The following is a 22,631-nucleotide window of genomic DNA, read 5'->3' as shown; positions in this document are numbered from 1 at the left end:
TGACAAGATTTCCACATCTAATTCCCCTAAGAGTCAACTGGTAGCAGCAACTTGAATTAAGGATTTTAGGGCTGTTTTCCTAAAACAACATTTCTATTTAAGAAGACACATAAAGAAATTTTATTCTTACTTATTCTCAGTCTTAATGACTATTATAACTTACTTCATCATTCATATTACTGTGTAATCAGTTCCTACCTGTGAATAGCTTGGTTGCAAGAGGGAAAAACTCAGAGCTACTAGGTCCCTGGGTGGTACAAACGATTTGTGCTTGGGTACTAACCTAAAGGTTGGTGGTTCAAACTCACCCACCCACTGGCACCATGGAAGAAAGGCCTAGTGATCTGCTTCCATAAAGATGACAGCCAAGAAAACCCCGTGGAGCAGTTCTACTCTATAACGCATAGGGTCAACATGATTGTAATCAACTCCACAGCAATGGGTTTGGTTTTTTTACTAGAGTCAATGGCCCTTGATGGAGGGGGGCTTACTCCCATGAAAAGTTCAGGCTCAGCATGATCATCATTACACCAGATACTAAAGAAGTGTTATTGGTGGCTATTTATTTGGGCTTCTAAAGCAATAAGGAACCCTGGTGACACAGTGGTTAAAGCGCTCATCTGTCAACCAAAAGGTCAGTGGTTTGAACCTGCTAGCCACTCTGTGAGAGAAAGATATAGCAGTCTACTTCCGGAAATATTACAGCTTGGCAATTCTATAGAACGACTCTACTCTGTTTTATAGGGTTACTATGAGTCCGGATTGACTTGATGGCAACTGGTTTAGTTTTTTTTTGCTTTGATTACTAAAGCAAACCATCTTTTAAGTTCTTCTACTTGTCATTCTCATTTACTATTCTTGACCCTCCATACCCACCTACCAGCCATCCGTTCACCCATTCCCTGACACTGCCTTCCTCCTCTAACCTCTCCAGCAAAAATCACTTCCCTTCAGTCTCTTCTTTGAGGATCTGACTTCACTACCTACTCACCAGAATCCCCTTGTCTTTTACATTTCAGTGACATGAATTGACAAATTTATCTCTTAATCCATTTTTTAAAATGTGAGGTGTAATCATGAAATATTTCTGGTGAATTATATATAATAATCATATAATTCAGTGGAATAGCCTGCAATTTATTTAACATTTCTCAGTGTGTGTGTTTGTCTTTTTAACATACAGGAGGTCCAGCCTGGTCATAACAACCAAACTCTACTGGGGTGGAAAGTAAGTTCATTCCTTTCATTTTCTCCACTTGACAGGAAACAACTAGTAGTTCATGCTTTCATCCTTTTAGGCAACCATTTTACATCTAACTTACTAAACTGATTGCCTTGGAGAAAGGGCTTTGGTGGTGTTTTTCTCATGCTGAAGAAATAGCAATTGGGCTAGGATTCAATTTTAGCAAGTGGTCCCCAGAGAAATTTAGTGCAAAGCATGTGGTCACTGGTTACTAACTGATTCTTGGAGATTTTCTAAAACCAACCTCATATTTAGTCCCATTTCCAAAATAGAGTTCAAATTTTAGGGAAAGATAATAAGCACAAAGCATCACAGAAGAAAAGCTACTCAAATCTCTCAAAACTCAGAGATTTCTGTGGAATGCAAAGATAAAAATATCATGTCTAGCCCTTCATGTAAGTCTCTGATCATTTCTGCAGAGGCCTCTGAAAGTACTGATCAAAAGGACCATCTCATCGGAGAGTAACACGAAGCTGCCTACATGGCTTGCTGTCAGGACAAATAAAAAAGAAGTCCTTTCTCTGTGGTGGGAATGCAGAACAAATTTCACAGGATGAATTGGCTTCTGATGGCTTGCTATTGTTTGAACTGGTAGTTACATTATTCAGCAGGACTTAGAAGTCTGGCCTTTCTAACAAACATGTAGGAAAACAGCAATCTATTTTCCATATACCAGAGTAATTGTTAGCACTGTGCTTTTCATGACAATACCCAAGAAGGTTAGAGTCTTAACAAATCCTTATTTACCTCCCCACAATTGATGGAGGCAGGAGACAAGTCTTCTTAAGGAATCTTCTAATCAAAATGTATGTGTGTATACAGGCACACACACACAAACCCTTTATTGTTGTTTTTGAGCCTGTTTATGGTAAATATGCAGCTAGAAAGATGGAATTAGATTTTTATTCCTAGTGTTTTCTGAGGGAGCACTTGACTGCTAACCAGAAGGCTGGCAGTTCAAACCCACCAGCCACTCCTCAGAAGGAAGATGGGGCAATCTAGTTCCATAGTGATACTGCCTCGGAAACTCAAGGAGGGGTCACGATGAGTCGAGTCCCACTCGATAGCACATAACAACAAGAACAGTGTTTTCTGAAGAAAAACAAAGCCACATAGTTCCTATAAGAGATGTGGATTTGCACTGTGCTTTGATTTTATGGTACTGTTGCTTGTCTTGCAATGGTGCTCAAAACTTTGTTTATAGCTTAAAAGAAATAGGAAATAAAGCATCTGCAAGAACCATTGTAGAGGAGAGTGCTACATGCAATAATTTATAATATATTTATAAAAGATACAAAATCATTAAAGGTGAATGGTAAGCTACCATGTTTTACAAAAGAGGCTGTCAAAGATATTGATGTTGAAGAAACATTTCATCGATACTTAAAATTCATGGGCTATATTTCTTTCTAATTAGACAGAGCCAATTTGAGAATTGAGAATTATCTAGGAGGACAAAGTCCTGGGAAAGGGTTCATCTTCTAGGAAACTAATTTAAAGACTTGGTTCATTTCATTTTGAAGACAAGTAGTTTTTAATTTCTTTTGAAGGTCAAAACACACTTTCAAGTCTGCTTCCTTTTTCAGAAAAACTAATGATATCACCAGCCTGGTAACCCTATAGCAAGCTCAGGAAATTATGTCAAGGTGCTTTTTTTTTTTTTTTTTTTGCTCAGGATTGGTTAAGAACTAGGTAAGAAGATTGAGCCAAGTGTCAAATTACACATGGACAGGATGTGCCTGTGTGGGTAGCTATTAACGTGAGCCTCGTGCTGAGCAAGGACGATGGCATGGTGACAGTCCGTGGTTAATTCATTTCCTAGGGTCTCCAAAGAAAAGGGCTCATTGTGCTACCTAGCAGCCTTCTCCCCTCATTCTCCAGAGGTGCAGAATTTGCCAAGACAAGGGTATAAAATTAGTGATTTGGTCTAAGTAAGAGCTATTATTCTTCTGTACTTTTGGAAGAGAGATTTCTTTTTAAAACAAAAAAACACTCCCACTGAAAGTCATTTGCTTCTTTTTTCTTGGCAGAGCTGAAACAGAAAGAGGGTTGTCAAGAAAACATATTATTGAAGGTGGGTACTGTTGCTTCCATTATATTTTCATTCGTGGGTTGCTGATTCAAGAAAAGTATGAACCAAATAGATTTAAAGCATATTGGAAGGGGAAGAAAAATCCTATATAACAGTTATCACAGTCAGCCAAGTTTTTTCCTGGGGTTGAATGTGGGGAAGGAGTAGTAGAGATGTAGAGGGGAGATGAAAATTCAAAAGAAAAAGGCCAAATGTCCTAGAGCTCTTCTCATTTACATCTTCTACCAATATTAATAAAGCTTTACCGTAAGACTTTGTTAAAGAACTTTTTTGAGATGTAAGTTACATATTATAAAAGCTCACCCATTTAGTATACAATCCTTTGGCTGAATATATCTACAGAGTTGTGCAACCCTCACCATAATCTAACTTTAAAAGAGTTTTATCACCCCAAAAGAAAAGCTTTTTCATTGTTCTTAATAGTGCAACAGCTAGGCCTTGTTCTATGGCCAAGATCATTTCTACCAAGTGAGTGACACTTTGAGGTTGCCACAATAAATGATCACATTGTAGCACCAGAAAAAGTTCACAAACTCCTTACCCAAACAGAATCTCATCTCAGGCCTTAGTGTTCAATTGGACATACAAAGCTAAACCTAACCTGCCTTCCAAAATTGTTACCGTTTCTGGACTGAGTGTTCCTTCTGTAACTTGTGTCATATAACCACTGAATTCATCAATGAGGAATCAATCACCCAAGTCTGCCTGCACTATCAAGTGAAAGCACAGGACAGCAGTGTGCTGCCTCACAAGTTTTTTCTTTTCTCTTGTCTCTTTTTTAAAATCTAAATGATTAGAAGAGAGAGAGATTCAGAAAAGGTTCCTATTTGCAATCACCAATGAAATTGAAAAGAAAAAGAATGGAGATCTGTTTCTCTTCACGAATTGCATTATTTTGATATTTACCACAGCGTGTGCATAATTTCAGAATTTTCTTTCTCCTTTTTGAATCAATTTTCTTCAGGTGTCATACGTGTTAATAAAAATATCTTAAATGCCTTCTCCCTTTAAATCAAGCAGGAATTCTCTTAGAAACTAATCTCTCAAAATGGATAACCCAGTTCAGCTGAAATTCAAGCTGACCCAGATTTGAACTAAACATAAAAGTTCAAACTTTGGAGATTGAAGACTTGAGATAATGTGTTATGTTGTTGTTCTTGTTATTATTATCACTATTATTATTATTATTTTGCAATCCATAATTTAAGCCAAAGACAGGAGCTCAGGATCACAAGGTGGTCAGCCATAAGGACATTTCTAGGCAGGCTGAAATTAGGGAATAATGAAAATTTTACAGAAAAGCAAGAACATTTCTAGGCCCAAAATAAAGTTTGAAGAGATTTACAAATCAGTGCCCTCAGATTTCATGGAATTTGTTCCGAGATGTTATCTAACATCAGAGATTCATATGCATGTTAAATTTGAGACGAACTGTTAGAAAGTAAGACAGAAGTCCAATTCATGTAGAGTTCAGGGCACTTGTGAGCTTCCTGCCTTTGGCCACCTGAGTTAGTTTACAGAGTATAAAATGAGCTTGGATTGTGCATAATATATATATATATATTTTAATTCATATGAAAGGCCTTTTCAATTAACCTAATGCCCTTGGTTTAGATCCAGTTAGATACAACGTTCCTAGATTTACCAACTGGGGAAAGACATTTCACGAATAGATTGATTATTTCCATTTCGAATCCCAAGGTCCTGTCAAGCTCTAAAATTCTATTGATTCATTCAACCACTCCCTTTACTAAGCTCCATTTTATGCCACTGTTAGAATTTAGAAGATCCAATTCTTCAGAGCCTCATATAAAGGACTAGAAATATTTTGGCAAGTGAAATTGTAAGAATACGTAAAGAGTTTGTGTGCTTTTACAGTCAAAAGCTGTGTCTAAGTCTTTCTGCCTTTCAGGTAAACAACAGCTTTGTTATGTAATTGAAAACACAAACCCACTGTCATTGTTTTAGGGCAGGAGTAGCAAATAATCCAAAGAAGCTCTGCTTGAAACCTTTTAAGGAATGTTGAAGGTTAAGCCCTACTATGTGGTTTTAGTGGAAACTCTGATAGTGTAGAGTGCCTAAAGCACTTGACTGCTAACCAGAAGTCTGGCAGTTCAAACCCAACAGCCACTCCTCCGAAGGAAAGTTGGGCAATCTACTTCCATAGTGATACTGCCTCAGAAACCCAAGAGGGGTCGCTATGAGTCAGGTCTGACTCAATGGCACATAACAACAGCAACAACATCTGGATTTAAAATAAATAAAGAAAAAGAACTCATGATGTTTTAATTGAAGGATAATTTTTTTAAAAAAATATCTTAATCACAGGATTTCTTTCCGGAGTTCCATGTTCACCTACTGAGGATAACCATGTTTCATAAAAGGAGGTGCAGCCACGTATATTATTCTAAACAGTACAGGGTTTATAAAAAGAAGCTAATGTGTCTTAAACTATGACTGAGAAGTTCTGTTGAAAAAAACTGGAAAATTATATAGGAAAACAATGTACATTATTAAGGCAATTTTTTTTCAAGCTAGATATGAAAGGAAGTCTGTAATAGATGTGAAAGATGACAGCATAACATATTTGAATAGAAGCCTTGTAGAATCGCCAGACTACTGATGCCCTTGCTTCTACACAGTTGAACCAGCAACACTGAACACCTGATCCACCTCCAGCCACACCAATCAGCCATCATGTCTGAAAAGAACTTATTTCTTTAGTGTCCTAAAGTTGGATTAATATTTACTTTCTGAACACTATGGTTCCTGTTCAACTTCAGAACCTAAAAGAAAAATTAAATTAGATTTCATTTTACTATAGTCACCCAAAAGCTGTTTTCTTTAATAATATAATTTATTATCTTTTTGATAATACTAAAGAATTTCTAGTAAACTTCTAAAGGTTTCCTCAAGGGCATGGAGTTTCTCCTGCTCTCTTGAATTCATCTCTCACAGATGCTGGGTGAGTGCCAAGGGACTGACGGGCCAAGGTCAAGAGTGCCTTCAGCAAGTGCTGGCTGCTGTTCTGGAGCACTTAGCTCCTTAGGGTTTGATTAGCTGTCTGCCACTCCTCTTCAGCCAAGGTTAATGCGTTTTTGCATGTCTACTAATGCTTAAAACAATTCCTGGCCCCAAGCCAGTGTTCAAAAGGCATTTCCTAAATGGAGATAGAATGCAACTGTTTGTTGGAGATAAACCCTAAATGGATCTCAAATATTTGTTGCATGTGCCTTTATATTGCTGTGATTTAGCTATATCGATCTGATCCAAGAATCCAAAGAGGAAAACATACAACTATCTGATGTAGTTTGCAGTTGAATGAGGAATTAAAGCAGAAAGATCATCTAGCCCATTCCATCTTTGATAGATGAGGAAACTGAGGTCCAGAGAGGTTAAGCGACATTCCCTGGGTCATGCAGGCCAGCCCAAATTAGTGCCCTGTGTCCCAAAGTCTGTGCCTCACCTGCATATGGCCCTATCCTCTGAATCCCAGACTGGTCCATCTAGCTGCCCAGAAAGAAAGAGGTCCATGGAGCTGCCTGATGTGCTGCTCAAACTTATCACCATCAAAAGAGAACTTCCCACAGCCCTACTATTGCCACCATCACCATCAATCTGCTTTTCCCTTTCTTCCCCATTAAAGTAAGAGCCAACTCATTTCTCAGGCCAAAATCTAAGAGTCATCCTTTATTTCTGTCACCCAAACACCTTATGTCAAGTACACCAGCAATTCCTCTTATCTCTGCTTGCACAACTCTTCCCTAATATGACCACTTCTCACCAATTTAGTGCAAGCTTATTCTGCTACAATGGCAGTACTTACCATAGGTCAGTCTCCATAGAGCAGACTGATCAGTTCAAAATGGTCATCTAATACCATTCCCCTGCTGAACACCTCCCCCACTGTTTTTCCATCTTGTGTGTAATAAAATCCAAAATTACACCATGGATTATAATACTTTATATGATTGAGATTTTCAAAATGGCTAAGTGCCTCTTAAGGGCACAGTTCTCATTTACTCAACTTCAGAGTCAGAATAGAGACCAGATGGATCACTGGCCTCATGCAGCACCTCATGTCTTATATTCTCAGTTGAGTATACTTACATCTCTGAACATCAAGAAAGAATGCTCTCTAGAGAAAGAATTGAGAGGTGAAGACTGAGTACACAAGACTGGCCTTTATATCAGGTCCATGGCATTACATAAGGTTGGACAGGGTTACCTTGAACAGCGAATCTATGCCAATAGATGCTCTCAATATGCACTATTAGCTCCAGGGGGATGAAAATCATGTCTTTACATCTTTATATCCTCAGACCCCAGCACAGTGTCAGAATGAAATCATGACTAAATACATGCTTCTAGAATGTACAGGTAAATGACTTATGTCATGACTACTCTGTGAAATGCTTGATCATGCAGCAATACAGTAGGACCGAGTTAGCTGTAGCTGCTTCTCCTAGTTACTCTCAGCCCACACTGAGCTGTTTGATAGAAACATGGCAGGAGGGGAGCCATTGTTAGAAAGGAGAACACTTGTTTCCAGGGCCAGGTATGGACCAGTTGTTGTTAGTGGCTGTACAGCTGGCTCAGACTCATGTCAACCTTAACAGAATGAAACATTGCATAGTCCTATACCAATGAACCACAAGTGTCATTAAATGCCTCCCTCCAAAACCAGGGAGTTCCACCAAAATCTTTGGCATTCAGTCTTTGGCACCTCTCACTCTGAACCTTTCGAGATGTGAACACTACTGTTACAATTATCATAACATTTCTACAGGCTATTGTGCTTACAGAGTGCCTGACAACTGATTTTCTTTGCTCTCTGGAGCAGTGATTCTGAAGGTGGTATGCATCCTTATCCTCACCACAGATCAGAGAACTGAGTCATGCACACACACACACACACACACATACACAAAGGTCAAATAACTCAACTGGGGTCACACAGCACGCTAGGGTAGAGATTTCCACCTTTTAAACTTTGTGATACCCTACTATTTGTTTGCTTGGTGATCCTATTCTCTTTCCCCTAACTTCCTCCTTGCATGCAATTCCAAAAAATGGCTTATATCATAGTGCTTGTTAGGGTAAATTTAATTTCAAAGTGCCCCCTGAGATAGCTGGTGATTCTGCAGGCCTGAAAGTCACCACAGTTTTTTAAGAGCAGGCATTACTCCTCATAATACCTGTCTGTCCTAATCTCTTCATCCATGCTTCTTCTAACAAGCTACCACCAGAGACAATCCTTTCTCAATGAATGAAAAAGATTTCCGGAACGATATCCAAGCACTTCATTTTCCTGTCAGAAAAGTAATTGTGGCTGGCCTATAAACCAGTTTGAAAAATCAAATTTAAATGAGCCAAATTTAAATTTATAAGAGCCTCATTTAGCATGCAATTAACTTTATGCATATAATAAAAAAAGAAAAACCTCCAGTCTTCCTGAGGGATTAAACAGGCTGATAAGGAAATGCTGTGCCTCATAGAAATGAAATAAAATGATTCTTGAATACTGTCATCTTTGTGGTTGCATAATATTATGTACAATACAGTCTATTTCAGGGAAGTATTAATTTTAGTAAAATTAATGGTTTCTGATGATTCATGGGACTAGAACCAAATGGTGAGGGTTGAAACAGATTTTTGGTACTACATTTTCTCTAAGCCCTCACTCTGTCCTTGATTGTTGTTGTTGTTGTTGTCATGTGCCGCCGAGTCGGACTCAACTCACAGAGACCCCTTGTTTGGTTTCCGAGGCAATATCACTATGGAAGTAGATTGCCCAACCTTCCTTCTGAGGAGTGTCTGTTGAGTTTGAACCACCAGCTTTCTGGTTAGCAGGCAAGTGCCTTAGGCACTATGCTACCAGAGTTCCCTGTTAAGCATATGTTGTTGTTGTTGTTGTTGTTGTTGTTGTTGTCATGTGCCGCCGAGTTGGACCCGACTCAAAGTCAGTGACCCCTCCTTGGGTTTCCGAGGCAGTATCACTACAGAAGTAGATTGCCCAACCTTCCTTCTGAGGAGTGTCTGTTGAGTTTGAACCACCAGCTTTCTGGTTAGCAGGCAAGTGCCTTAGGCACTATGCTACCAGAGTTCCCTCGATACTACCTCTTAAGTCTCTCTGGCATTTAGTTTCTTTCCAAAAGAATGGAGAATAATAGAAATGGTAGACCTTAGCTATATTTTTGATTCTTTAAACTTTTTGCCAATTAGTAAAATGTTGAGTAAAGCCTTCATTTGCCAATTCTTTCCCATTACTTTTAAAACCCATGTGTACATTATAATGGAATTAAGGCAAGTGTTTAGTTCTGATATGTACCATTTTAATGGATTTGATGTGCAATAAATATATCTCCCTCCCACTATAAGCCATTAAAGAATTCAAAGCAAACATTAATTTGTATTTTTTTCAAGAGGAAAGAAAACTCTCAAAGAGAAGCTGCTTTTTATTCTAAACTCAGCTTCAGGATACTGCCACATGAGTCACTGTGAAGGTTCATTACTAAGTATGTATTTCTGGTATATATCACTGAAAAAACACTACAATTTTTCTTTGTTGGAGCAAAGTCAGCCTTTGACATATTTTTACAATGTACAAGGGGTTAATTAATATCATCGTATCCAATGGCTTTTTAAAACTAATCCAATGCTTTTTTAAAGGAAAAAATAATTTTTTTAAGGGATCCAAATGTCAACTCTTTCTAATTCTTCTCCTGTTTGAACTTCTTGGGTTTTTCCTGCAACTGTTCTCAGGATTGAAGGGCTCCCTCCAGAGGCTACAGCTTGAGTATGTGGATGTTGTCTTTGCAAATCGACCAGACAGTAACACACCCATGGAAGGTGAGTGAAGAAATTTAATAAAAAGACTACAGCTATTAATTCTAGCTAGAAGACTTATTTCCACTCATGGTAGGAAATAAAATATATTCAGACTGACCTGATTGAATATGATAAATAAAAACCTTTCTGCTCAACGTCTTTCGGGCTCAGTATTTACCCTCAATGCAAACACTCTGTTGCATCCTCAATCTTTATGTTTTTCAGCAGTTGAAGGAGTTGGGACTGTGGCACCTGCTGATATAGTGTTATTTTTTTCCTGCTTCATTTCACATTCGTAATTTCACCAACCGAAACAGTAAAATTAATTGAAGGCAGAGTTTATAACCCAACCATCATTATTCCTGGTTAAATCCTCTGAGGGTCTTTGTAGTTTATGATGACTCTGGGTCTGACTAGTTTTCAATCTGTATTAACAAGTGCTAAGTGACACCAAGAGCAGAGTTTTTACAGGAATGACTGCTTCAAAATGAGACTCCTTAGTGGCAATTTGATTTTTGGTTCTCAAGGCCCTGCAACATTTTGTCCCCTTTTACAACTGTTTGAAGTAGATAGTTTAAGCCTCACGTGGCAGCTTTCAAAATGTTTCCAAAACCAGCTTTTCTTCAATTTACATTTATTTACAGAGCCTGTCTAAACTGACTGAGAAATAAGATAGTTTGGGAGGATAAGGGAAAAAAAAATGTTTTAAGGTTCACAATCGTAGGGATTATTACTCGCCTGAAGTGACCAAGAAGGAAGATATGTGAGGGACAAAGGAAACAGAAATGTTCTGGTTAGTTGAGGTTTATAACATGAATAGATTACCAAATTTTACATAATTAAAATAGTGTGATCAACATAAAATTACACTGAAGATAATTTCACCCTTGATGGTTCAACAGGTAGTTCAAGATCATGTAATAAATCAGAGTCTATGAAGATTATTCTTACTATGGGTAGTTCATAGTTACAGAAGCTATAAATGAGGTAAAAATGGATGTTGCTGTACATTGCATTTCTGACAGAAATGTTATGGAAATTATATTCTATGACTTTTATCTTCTTAAACAGAGAAATGTTAAAAAAATATATATCCAATTTTCCACGTTGGCTTTTCTGCTTTCCTGATTCTGGGTAAATAGGAGTTTACTATAAAGTAGCATTGGCACTAGAGATGCATTATAAGTGATTATCCATGGAACTAACATAAAGATGCATTTTTTTTGTGAAAGGAAAGGTTATGTATTTGATACCATAAACCACAAACATTTCATTAGTATATAAAATATATGTCGCATGGATAATATGATGTCACACTATTCCCAATGACACATTGAAATAGAGCACTGAAGCTATTTAGCTAGTGAAAATATTAAATTAAGTGTGGGTTAGTAGGGACTATGAAAGGTTGGTATTGCTTTCCATTTTACATGTTTAGGGACTGCTTTTTTATTTGAAACAGCACCCTTTACATTTACACTTCAGTACAAGATAACAGAACGTCCGGGGGTCTTCAAGGGTCTTTTTGTATGTGCCCATTTGCCCTTCCCACCCCTCCTTTAATTTTTGGGGCATATGGTAGGATTCTCTGAAAATGAAATGTTACTGTTTGTGTTATAACAATGAAGGAAGAAAAATCTCAGGAGCCAAGCTATGTGATACTAACAAGAAAATGGTGTGTCTGGTATACGCTTTGATTATGTGTTTAAATTTATTAGAAAAGAACTTCAAGGTATTAAAAATATTTTGCCACTGATGAAAGTTGTAACTCAGCAACACCCAACCTCTATGGAACTGGAGAAAATTTACATATTCCTTGAGTTTCTTGTATAAAATTCTACAAAGTAGAATAGGAAGCAATTTTATCCTGAGTCATTGTCCAAGGTCAGAAACCTAATTAAGAGTGTTGAGCAATGTAGATTTGTTGATAAGATCAAGGAACATGGCATTTTGTGACTCAGTGTCAATCAACTACATTATGGTGTAATGTGGCATGCCCACCCCATCCCACACACAAGGGAAGGCTCTTCCATGGCATCACAGCTCCAAGTCTCTTTCCTCTTGGGAGGCTTGGCAGGGGAGTTCCATAGGCAATTCCTTAGGCTTGTTCCAGATTTAAATAGCTTCCCTCTGAGTGCTCCCTAGCTTTCAGAAAATGTGTATCCTCAAACTTAGTATACTCATTTATTCCATGGTGAGCCTAATAGAAAGGACAGACTTTGAAACTAGTCTTTAAAAACACATTTTCTACATTAAGTCTTTTCTACTTTACTATAACAGAGAAAATTACTAATGTGGGAGCCTCAGAGAGAAAAGATAAAGTAAATAAAGAGATGGGGATTGCCAGGTGCACTTGGGTACATTTGCTGCTCCTAAGGGGGAAAAATGATGTCTGTACTCTTTCTGGATTCAAGGTTGTCATTAAGTTTCATTTTTGCAATGATTTTGTAAATCATATGTGTGTATATATGAGCGAAAGCTATACATATACCATGGAGTCTACCTTAGGAGGGCTATTAGTATTTCTAAAAATAGTGCATAAGGTAAACATTGTATATAATCAAAATTACCCATAACAACCCCACAGTAATTCTTTATTAATCAGTAATCCTCTATAGCTTTGAATTAATGATTTGATTTCTTCTCCAAAGTAGTGACAAACCATCACTAGATATTGGCTCACTTATTTTGTATGTATTTGTGTCTGTGTTGGTAATGTCAGCAAAATCCTTAATACCATCCACATACTTCCCATGTTTTAACAGCTTACATTGATTATTTCAGTCTATTATTTCCATTTGGTATAAACGATGTGACCAAAACCACAAAATCAAACCCACTGATGTCGTCAATTATGACTCATAGCAACCCTATAGGACAGAGTATAACTGTCCCATGGAGTTTCCAAAGCTGTAAATCTTTTATGGAAGCAGACTGAGATCTTTTTCCATGGAACAGCTGGTGGGCTTGAACCACAGACCTGTTGGTTAGCAGTCAAGTGCTTTAACCACTGTGGTGACAGTGACTGTCAAACACATATTCTTGAATTTTCATACATTAAATCTGCATTTGTTGATAGTGCATTGTATGTGTGTGTCTGAGTATTTTGTAGTAGATAGATCATCTTTCTTTATCTCCATCATTCCTTATCAACCCCAGGGAGCCACAATATGTGCTTACTTATTGTCTTGGTTCTCTAGTGCTGCCATAACAGAAATACCACAAGTGGGTAGCTTTAATAAATGGGAATTTATTGTCTTACAGTTTTAGTAGGCTAGAAGTCCAAATTCAGAGCATCAGCTCTAGGGGCTGGATGAAAGCCCCTTGACCTTGGGCTTCAGCTCTGGCTCTGGTTCCAGGCCCTCTAGAGCTGGAAGGGTCTCCTAACTCAGGCAGCTGCTGGCTGCTGAGGCTGACAAACCCAAGGCTGACAGGTAAAACAGCACCATCCCAAGACCAGTAGGCAGCACAGCAGGCCATTGGTTCAAGTCCAGGAACTAGAGATGAAGACTCAGCCAAATGCAGGTTTCAGATGTGCCAAAAAGCTGGAGACCTTTCCCAAAGCTCTTCCACACACACTGCAAACAGGCCACAGCCCAAAGGCAATGACAAAGCTGCTCACAGCAGATTCCACCATAGAGACGATTACAATCTCATTGTGGAGAATAATAATATCCAGCTGCCCAGCCACTCAAAATTGCAGCCCAGCCCAGTTGACACACAACTTTAGCTATCACACTTATCATTTTGGTAAGGCACCTATTTCAAACCTGGGGAATCTAAACACTTTCCTAATAAGAGAGCCCAATCCCATTCAGCACTAGCTCTTCTCCATTGCTGATTACCAAGTAGAGAGAAATTCTAAAACTTGGGGGCATTGTAGAGTCTCTACACCCAACCCATGCAAACATAAAAAGTCATGGGTGTCCACAAAGACATTGTTCTACATCCAACTTTGGTGAGTAATGACTGGAGTCTTAAAGAGCTTGCAAGCAGCCATCTAAAGTACAGGTATCAGTCTCTTCTTGTCTCGAGCGAAGAACAGTAAAGAAAATAAAAGACACATGAAAACAATCAGGCCAAGGACCACATGAACCTCAGCCTGCGTGGCCCTGAGACCAGAACTAGATGGTGCCTGTCTACCATTGCCAGACACTCTGAAAAGAATTACATTAGGAGATCCTGAATAGAGTAGGGAAAAATGCAGAACAAAACTCAAAATCATAAAAAAGACCAGGCTTATTGGTCTTACAGAGACTGGTAGAACCCTTGAGGCTATGGCTCTTAGACACCCATGAAGCCTGGAGTTCACTTACTCCCAGTACTCAACTTTCAGCCAAACAACAGGCAGACCTATGGAGTAAACAATAACACCAAGGAGGGACATATTCTAATAAACCATAAGAGATCAAAAGAGCAGCATTTGCCCAGAGATAAACTCAGAAGGCAGGAATGGATGGGAAAGGACAAACAAACAAACAAAAAACTCACTGCCGTCAAGTTGGATCCCACTCATAGTGACCCCTCCTTGGGTCTCCAAAGCAGTATCACTACAATCCGAGGAGTGGCTGGTGGGTTTGAACCACCAGCCTTCGGGCTAGCAGTCAAATGCCTTAGGCACTGTGCTACCAGAGCTCCCAAGGAGGACAAAGGGAAGTGGTAACCATAGGGAGGAAGTGGTAGGAGTGCTGTTACATTATGTGAATTGTAGTCAATGTCACAAAACAAAATGTGTATGAATTGTTGAATGGAAAACCAATTTGCTCTGTAAACTTTCACCCAAATCACAATAAAAAGTTTAAAAAAAAAAAAAGAAAGAAAGGTCATGTGTGCCCATATTGGATATCACTGAGACACATTTTAAAGAACTTGATTTAAATGATATTAAAATGCAAATCTAATTCAATTGATTTGTACCATTAAAGAATGTTAATTGGGAGCATTTCTAAAATAAACCAAGATGAGTTTCATCCCATTTCTACATATCATATAGCAACCAACTGAGCCAGAAAAAGATTAGCAGCATCACTGTCTTCATAATATTGGCATCATACATCCAATTAGTTGTTGCCTTCCTCTCTTCCTACAAAATCAATAGACAAAAAGTGAGCCCCCTAAGAAGAATGGCCATAGATTCCAAAAGCCCATCAGTGGAGAATGTGGTGAGACATTTCATTTACAATCTACAACCCTATGAAATATAATTAAACATTTTAGGGCCGTGGGAAGATGTCCCTGACAACAGAGAGGAACTTGTGTACTTTTTTCTCTGTCCTTCTTGTTTGTTTTTTTCTGGTTCACCTCATAGTAAGTCACTTTTCTTTCACAGCATCTGCCATGCCATCTGTCTCTTCTACAATATCTGGCATCGATGGCATGCTTTCCAATCCTAGAAAAATACCAGCCTCACATCCCATTTCTTCTTTCTTATGATACTGTGTTGCTCTGAGTGGAGTCACTGATGCTTCCTTGTGCTCTGTCACACTCATATGTGTAACTCGCTTGCTTCCATAAATCCCCACCATGTATTTCAAAATCTTGAATTCATTTAGACAAGAGGAAAATCAGTATAATATGAGTCATGGAGATACATAGAACATTTGTATGTCTGAGGAACTGTGGCAGGAATTTTTCTGGCTTAGTTTTCTGTCATTCCCAAATGCTTGGTTTTCTGTCATTCCCAAAGTCTCCATCTAGACTTCTCTCACGGCTCCAGGAAGGAAGTGAAGGACTTTGGTCACAAAAAGTAGCTGTCAACACTGTATACTCCTTGTAACAACAGCAAAGGATGTGGCTCTTTTAGTTTATATATATATTATTTTAGGAAAAAAAGAAAACACTAATTTGTTGAGCTGAAACTATGATGATTTTTTAAATTAACTTAAACTTAACTTTAATTTAAAAAACACAAAACACTTGGAATTGAGCTTTATTACTTTTCATTTAGCACTTTTTGCCAAAACTAGTTAATCTCACAAAATCTCTAAGTCATTAAATACTATTTGTGTACTAATTACAATTCAAGTTATTTATTTCTCTTGCTACTAGATTGGTGCAGATTTATAAAACAACCCAGAGGTTTTAATTTCAAAGGAGAGACACAAGACCAAGGTTCACTTTACATAATTTCCATAATACCATGTCAAACAACTTATTTCATATTTACTTTTTCTAAGCCATCTTTTTTAGTGTTACCATATGCAGTTGTCTTGATATCCAAGAATCTAGTATGTTCAATGACAACTCAGGAAACATCAGAAAGCAGTGATGGCAACATTGCAGCATGCTAAATTTTATACTTTTTGCCACTTCTAGAACCACTAGGCCTCCATATTCAAAATCCAAAGTAAAGTTTTCAGAAACTAAAAGTTAGTGACCTGAAATCTACAAATATCATCTGTCTGTAATGCATCAGCCAATTAGCCTCTTTACATTTTATCATGAAAGATACACTCAATATCTCCCAACAAAACATAATAGCCGTGAGAAATCTTTTGCAAATGGTCACAGCGCTATTGATAGAAATATGATGGAAGCCACATATGTAATTAGAATTTGCTAATAACCACATTTTAAAAAGAAAAAAGAAATAGGTGAGATAATATATTTTATTTAACCAATGTATCAAAAATATCATTTCAACATATAAGCAATAAAAAATTATTAATGGGATATTTTACATTATTTTTATCTTCATAATATTCAAAATGTGTTATGCACATCTTGATTTGGACTAGCCACACTTTAAGTGCTCAATTGCCATGTACCTAACAGCTACTATATCTAACTATGCAGGTCTGTAAACCCATTTCCAGTTTAGCTGAGCACCAGATTTATAATAGTCTTGACTAAATGGAAGGATGGATGATTGGATGAATGAGTGAATAAGTATCTGAGTGATTGAATAAATAAAGCTAAATAAATTAAGTTGAAGTGGATTCAACTTAATTTTTCTCTGCTTGAAAGCCTATTTTGGTTTCCTAATATCTGTGAACCAAATTTCAAGATACCTGGTCTAGTTCACCATATTTCAAGGTGATGTTCAGAAGGACATGTTGTTGGTTAATAGCCCCAGGACATTCTCACATTCCACTTCTTCCCATCTGCAATATCGGTAGCATCCAGATGCCAGCTCTCTCTCCAGAAATCTGACGGATAAAAATGAATGGAGGGGTGCTTTTATGACAGTACAATTGTCCCTGAGTACTACTGTATCAAATTTAAATGATTTAACACATTTTATTTATGACTCTGGCGAGACTGCTTCCTCAGAGCTGTTCATGTCCATCAGATCAATTTAATCTCCTGACCTGAAAAGCTAGTATAGCTGAGCTTTCAAGAAATTAATTTGGAGGAAATTATTTTCCTATCCAAGAAGACGAGCCAAACCCCACCAAGCCTGTGGCAAAAATACAAAAAAAAAAAAAAAAAAAAGTGTTGTTCTAATTTTACTACATCAGTTTTATTTCTATTTTAAGTGCAAATCCACCAAAAATTTTACTGCTACTTTACTATTACTTTACTATTCAGCTGCTGTTTTATCCTTTATAGAACAAGCCATGTCATAAAAGGAGAAATTGATTTCATCAATTCTAAGAAACAACATCAAGGGAGGGATTGGTTCACTTCGGGTTCAGCTTCTTAGAAAATCTCATATTTCTGTTCCTTGTGGGCCTCCCCATCACTAGGGCAATATTTCTGCAGAGTGGACTGGGGCATTAGGCAGACACAACTCCAGATTCTGGTTTTGCTATCAATTGGACACTTAAGGGGAGTTACTACCCTCACTGAGACTCAATTTCCTTACCTGGAAGTGAAGGTATCCCATAAAACGACACCTGAATGAGTTCACAATGTGGGTACAGCACCTCACTCTCAGCAGAGGCAAGCAAACATCAGCCCCCTCTCTAGATGCCTCATCATCACATATATGTAAAATCCCCCTTTCAGTGGATCTCTCCTCAGAGTTAACCATAGGAGCTATCCAAGGCCCTGAGATTATAATGTGACAAAATTCATGGAGGTGACCAGGCCACAGGGTCGTGGAGGAATCAAGATTAACAATGAAATTTTCTTCTTGTCTATTTTTATCTCCTTCTTGGAATTTCATTTTGCATGCCACTAAAATTTATTTAACCCTAGAATTTCTAGGGTTAATCTTCAGCTTTTGACTTTATTTTCAAAGGAGTCTCTAGAAAAACAACTAAATAATAGAACTCATTCATTTATTCAGTTGCTATTCAGTGACTACCTACTATGTACAGAGCACAGTTCTGAGGGAACTGAGGGAAGCAGAAGTGATTACATCAGGCAAAAATCCTGCCTTGATAGAAATTAAATTCTTATGAGGGGAACAGATAATGAGTTAATAAGAAAGATGCATTAGATAAGTTTTAGATAAGGTGGCTAGGGAAGGTCTCACTGAGAAGCATAAGAGAGAGAAGCTTAGCCCATTGCAAAATAGAAAGAGATTGACTTTGGAATCAGACAGATGCTAATTATTAGCTATGAGATATTTAAATTATTTAACCTTTCTAGTCCTTGGTTTCCTCATCTGTAAAATGTGAATAATATGTGCTCTATGAGACTGTTGTTTTCATAGCCCTGCTGTGCATATGTCATGTGAGAAATTACTTTGACATAGTGGTAACCTCCAAGTCCACAACCAGGTTATCTTAAAGGTCTCAAAGCACAAAGTCTCACAGAACAAATTAATATGCATAGTTTTAAAATCAGTTAAAACACACAGTGAAAAACAAAGGGAAGGAGATGAGGGTTGTGGATACACTTAGGATAGAGTACACACAGGCGGAAGAACAACACTACTTGAAACCTGGGTATATCATGCTCATGTATCCTGTTTTTTTTCTCTCTCTCTCTTTCTTGCTCTCTCTCACACCTTGGCCTTATTCATGAGGGCACAGTTAGTAGGGCCAGAGCTGAGACTTCAGCAAGGTGCCTTGAGGTGTCTGCAGATAGAAGATGCCTGGGTCAAAACTACACTTAACTTTATCAGAAAGACACAGGAACACATGTCCCCGTGTGTGGAAAGCAGAAGTGCCCCATAGGGTTTCCCAGCCAGGCCATTAGCTGTAACTCTCCATTTAGCCTGATGAGCAGCTATGGACTAACTTTATAGGCATTTCTTGTGCAGAGGAGTTTTGAAGCCAGAATGGAGGTTAACAATGAGTGACTAATGTAAGGCCTCATTTAATTCCTCATATTCTCCCAGTGTATTTATGGCATCACAAATGTTTGGCACCACATGCATATTGGTGCATTGTGAGTATCGAGTTGTTCCCTCCCTCCCCTTATATATCCAGCATGCACATTCTCAACTTCGTCTGTAGCTACCACAACTGAGAGGTTTTACATCCATTTTGCTTTGCTTTTCACATTATGTGAATTCTGCCTATGTCTCACAAGCTACTTGTGTCTCTACTCAGTGTCATTTATTCTCCCTATTTATTTGCTTCTCTTATGTTCTAAAGCAGAATAGAATAATCTTAATACAGCAAAAACACATGACTGAATTTACCACTCTTAATTGTTGACATGCTGCCTCAATTTTGCAGAGTCTTCTGTTGCTGGGTGCCATCAAGTCAATTCTGACTCAGTGTCACCATGTGTATGGAGTAGAACTGCCCCATAGAGTTTCCTAGCCTGTAAATCTTTACAGAAACAGACTGACACATCTTTTTCCTGAAGAGCAGCTGGTGACTTCAAACTGCCAACATTTCAGTTAGCAGCCGAGCGCTTAACCACTGTGCCACTATTGCTTCTTTTATCTTTTATAACCTCGGCTGCTAACTGAATGTTTGGAATTTAACCTGTGTGCTGAGCAAGTAATCCAAGAAGCTGGACTATATGAAGAAGAAAATGGCATCAAGATTGGAGGAAGATTCATTAGCAACCTGCAATATGCAGATGTCATAACCTTGCCTGCTAAAAGTGAGGACTTGAAGTACTTACTGATGAAGATCTAAGACTACAGCCTTCAGTATGTGTCATACCTCCACATAAAATAAAAATTCTCACAACAGGACCAATACACAGCATCATGATAAATGGAGAAAATACTGAAGTTGTCAAGGATTTCATTTTACTTAAATTCACAATCAACACCCATGGAAGCAGACATCATATTGCACTGGGCAAATCTGCTGCAAAAGTCCTCTGTAAAGTGGTAAAAAGCAAAGATATCATTTTGAATACTAAGATGTGCCTGACCCAAGCACTTGTATTTTCAATCACTTCATATGCATATGAAAGGTGGACAATGAGTAGGAAAGATGCAAGAAGAATTGATGCATTTGAATTATGGTTTTGGTGAAGAATATTGAATATACCATAGGCTGACAGAAGAATGAACAAATCTGCCTTGGAAGAAGTACAGCCAGAACACTCTTCAAAAAGAGGATGAGCAGACTTCAAGTCAAGGACGTCGAACATGTTATGAGGAGGGACCAGTACCTGGAGAAGGAAATCACATTTGGTAAAGTAGACAGTCAGTGAAGCAGAGAAAGACCCTCAACAACATGGAGTGACACAGTGGCTGCAATAATGGGCTCAGATATAGCAAGGATTATGAAAATGGCACAAAACCAGGCAATGTTTCGTTCTGTTGTACACGAGGTCGCTATGAGTCGGAGCCGACTCAATGGCACCGACTCAATGGCACCTAGCAACAACAGTTATCTGGTGCTTTATTTTGTACTTTCTTAGACAATCATAGATCCCCAACCACATTCCACTAAGTCTTGGTTCAAAGAAAGGATCCTGGAGAAGGCTGTGCTTATATTCCTGCAATTGAGCTCCTTCCTCTGTTCTCCCCACCTCTTTCATTTTTCTTTTCTTCATGTCTTCAGGCAACAGTGAAAGCAGAAGAGATTGAATCTCATCATTAGTGCAATGCAAAAGGAGAAGCAATGTGGGTCGTGTGTCTAGGGACCTATTGTTACCTCCTCACACATTTGTTGCCCTCACCAAGCTCAGAAAGGGTGTTTCCTCTCCTCCCCCTTAAGTTGTTTTTAGTTAAGGGGGAAAAAGAAAAAAAAAAAAGAAGAAGAAGAAGAATGCTTCCTGATATCACCCCAGCTGTCTGGTGAAAAACAGAGCTACTTAGTATTCTGGGGCTGTGGGTTTGTGACTCATGTGAACTTCCTTCTGTGTGAGTTGTCATCGCCCTGAAAGATATCTGGAGTTGTGACAAGATTTAACTCCATATTCTTAGGGGATGTCGACTCAGTCTCAGGGGAATTTATTGCTCTAAGTTCTTCACTGTGCTGCAGTCGATCTGCAATGACATGTGTAGGACTTGGAGACTTGCATGCTTCCTCCTCAAGAGCTCTCTAGCTTGTGCAAGTGGAGCTGTGAAATTTAGCATCCTGCTACTTAAAACCCATTGACTTTGAGTCTATGTCATGGTGAATCTATTTTTTACAGAGTATTCATGTGTTCCACAGGGCTCTTTTGGTTGTTATCTTTCAAAAACAGATAACCAGGCCTTTCTTCAATGGTGTACTGTGTATGTTTGAAACACCAACTTTTAGGTTAGCAGCCAACCAAAAACCACTTGCACCACCCAAGGACCTTTTCCTGCTACTCAACACCATCTAATTCAGAGGGTTTAGTGGAGTGCTTTGATTTACTGGGGTGAGCAGAGCCACTTGTCTCATTGCTAACCTGAAATTCTCAGACAGTGGGGATAAGCAAATACCCTTAAGTCTCTGTCCTAATATTTGTACAAAATGAAGTAAAAAAAGAGTAAATGGGTCAATTATGAACTTTTTGAGTAATTAAAATATGTGTGGTCAGAAGACAAGGATGCTAGTCTTAAGTGCGTGATCTTGGTTGAGTGGCTCAGGCTTCCTGCATCTCAGTTTTTATTTGTAAAATGGGAAGAATAGAAATATTGCCTCCCTTGGCTATTTCCAAAGGAATGCTGGTGGTGTAGTGGTTAAAGGCATTTGCCTGCTAACCAAAAGTCAGTGGTTGGAACCCACCAGCTGCTCCATGGAAGAAAACAAATGGACAATCTGCTTCTGTAAAGATTTACAGCCTTAGAAACCCAATGGGGGGTCATTATGAGTCAGAATTGACTCAATGGCAGTGAGTTTGTTTGTTTGTTTGTTTTAACTATTTCCAAGATTGTTGTGAAGATAAAATGTTGTGAGGTAAAATAAATGGAAATATTTTATCAATTATAATATACTGTACAAATATTTTGGGGTTGCTAACTAAAAGTTGGCAATTTACTTCATGGGTAAAAGATGAGGCAATTTGCTTCTGTAAAGATTGTTATTGTTATGTGCCATCAAGTTGGCCCCAACTCATAGCAATCCCTCCTCGGGTTTCCAAGGCCATATCACTACGGAAGTAGATTGCCCAATCTTCCTTCCAAGGAGTGGCTGATGGGTTTGAACCGCCAGCCTTCTGGTTAGCAGTCAAGTGCCTTAGGCACTA

The 22,631-nt window shown here is 38.4% G+C and overlaps 1 protein-coding gene across 1 annotated transcript in view; it reads left to right on the top strand.

Annotated features, from left to right (window-relative positions):
* Positions 1 to 22,631, top strand: part of KCNAB1 (potassium voltage-gated channel subfamily A regulatory beta subunit 1) — a 593,583-nt gene that overhangs the window by 505,746 nt on the left and 65,206 nt on the right. The window contains exons 6-8 of the mRNA XM_007943554.2: positions 1,184 to 1,228; positions 3,274 to 3,317; positions 10,101 to 10,187. Coding sequence (XP_007941745.1) covers positions 1,184 to 1,228; positions 3,274 to 3,317; positions 10,101 to 10,187 — 176 coding nt within the window. The remainder of the gene's footprint in view (positions 1 to 1,183; positions 1,229 to 3,273; positions 3,318 to 10,100; positions 10,188 to 22,631) is intronic.

This window comes from Orycteropus afer, unplaced genomic scaffold (genome assembly GCF_000298275.1).
Source record: "Orycteropus afer afer isolate SDZICR_OR568_19922 unplaced genomic scaffold, OryAfe1.0 scaffold00109, whole genome shotgun sequence".
NCBI lineage: Eukaryota > Metazoa > Chordata > Mammalia > Tubulidentata > Orycteropodidae > Orycteropus > Orycteropus afer.
The sequence above is the reverse complement of the archived record's forward strand: the minus strand, read 5'-3'. Positions and strand labels throughout refer to the sequence as shown.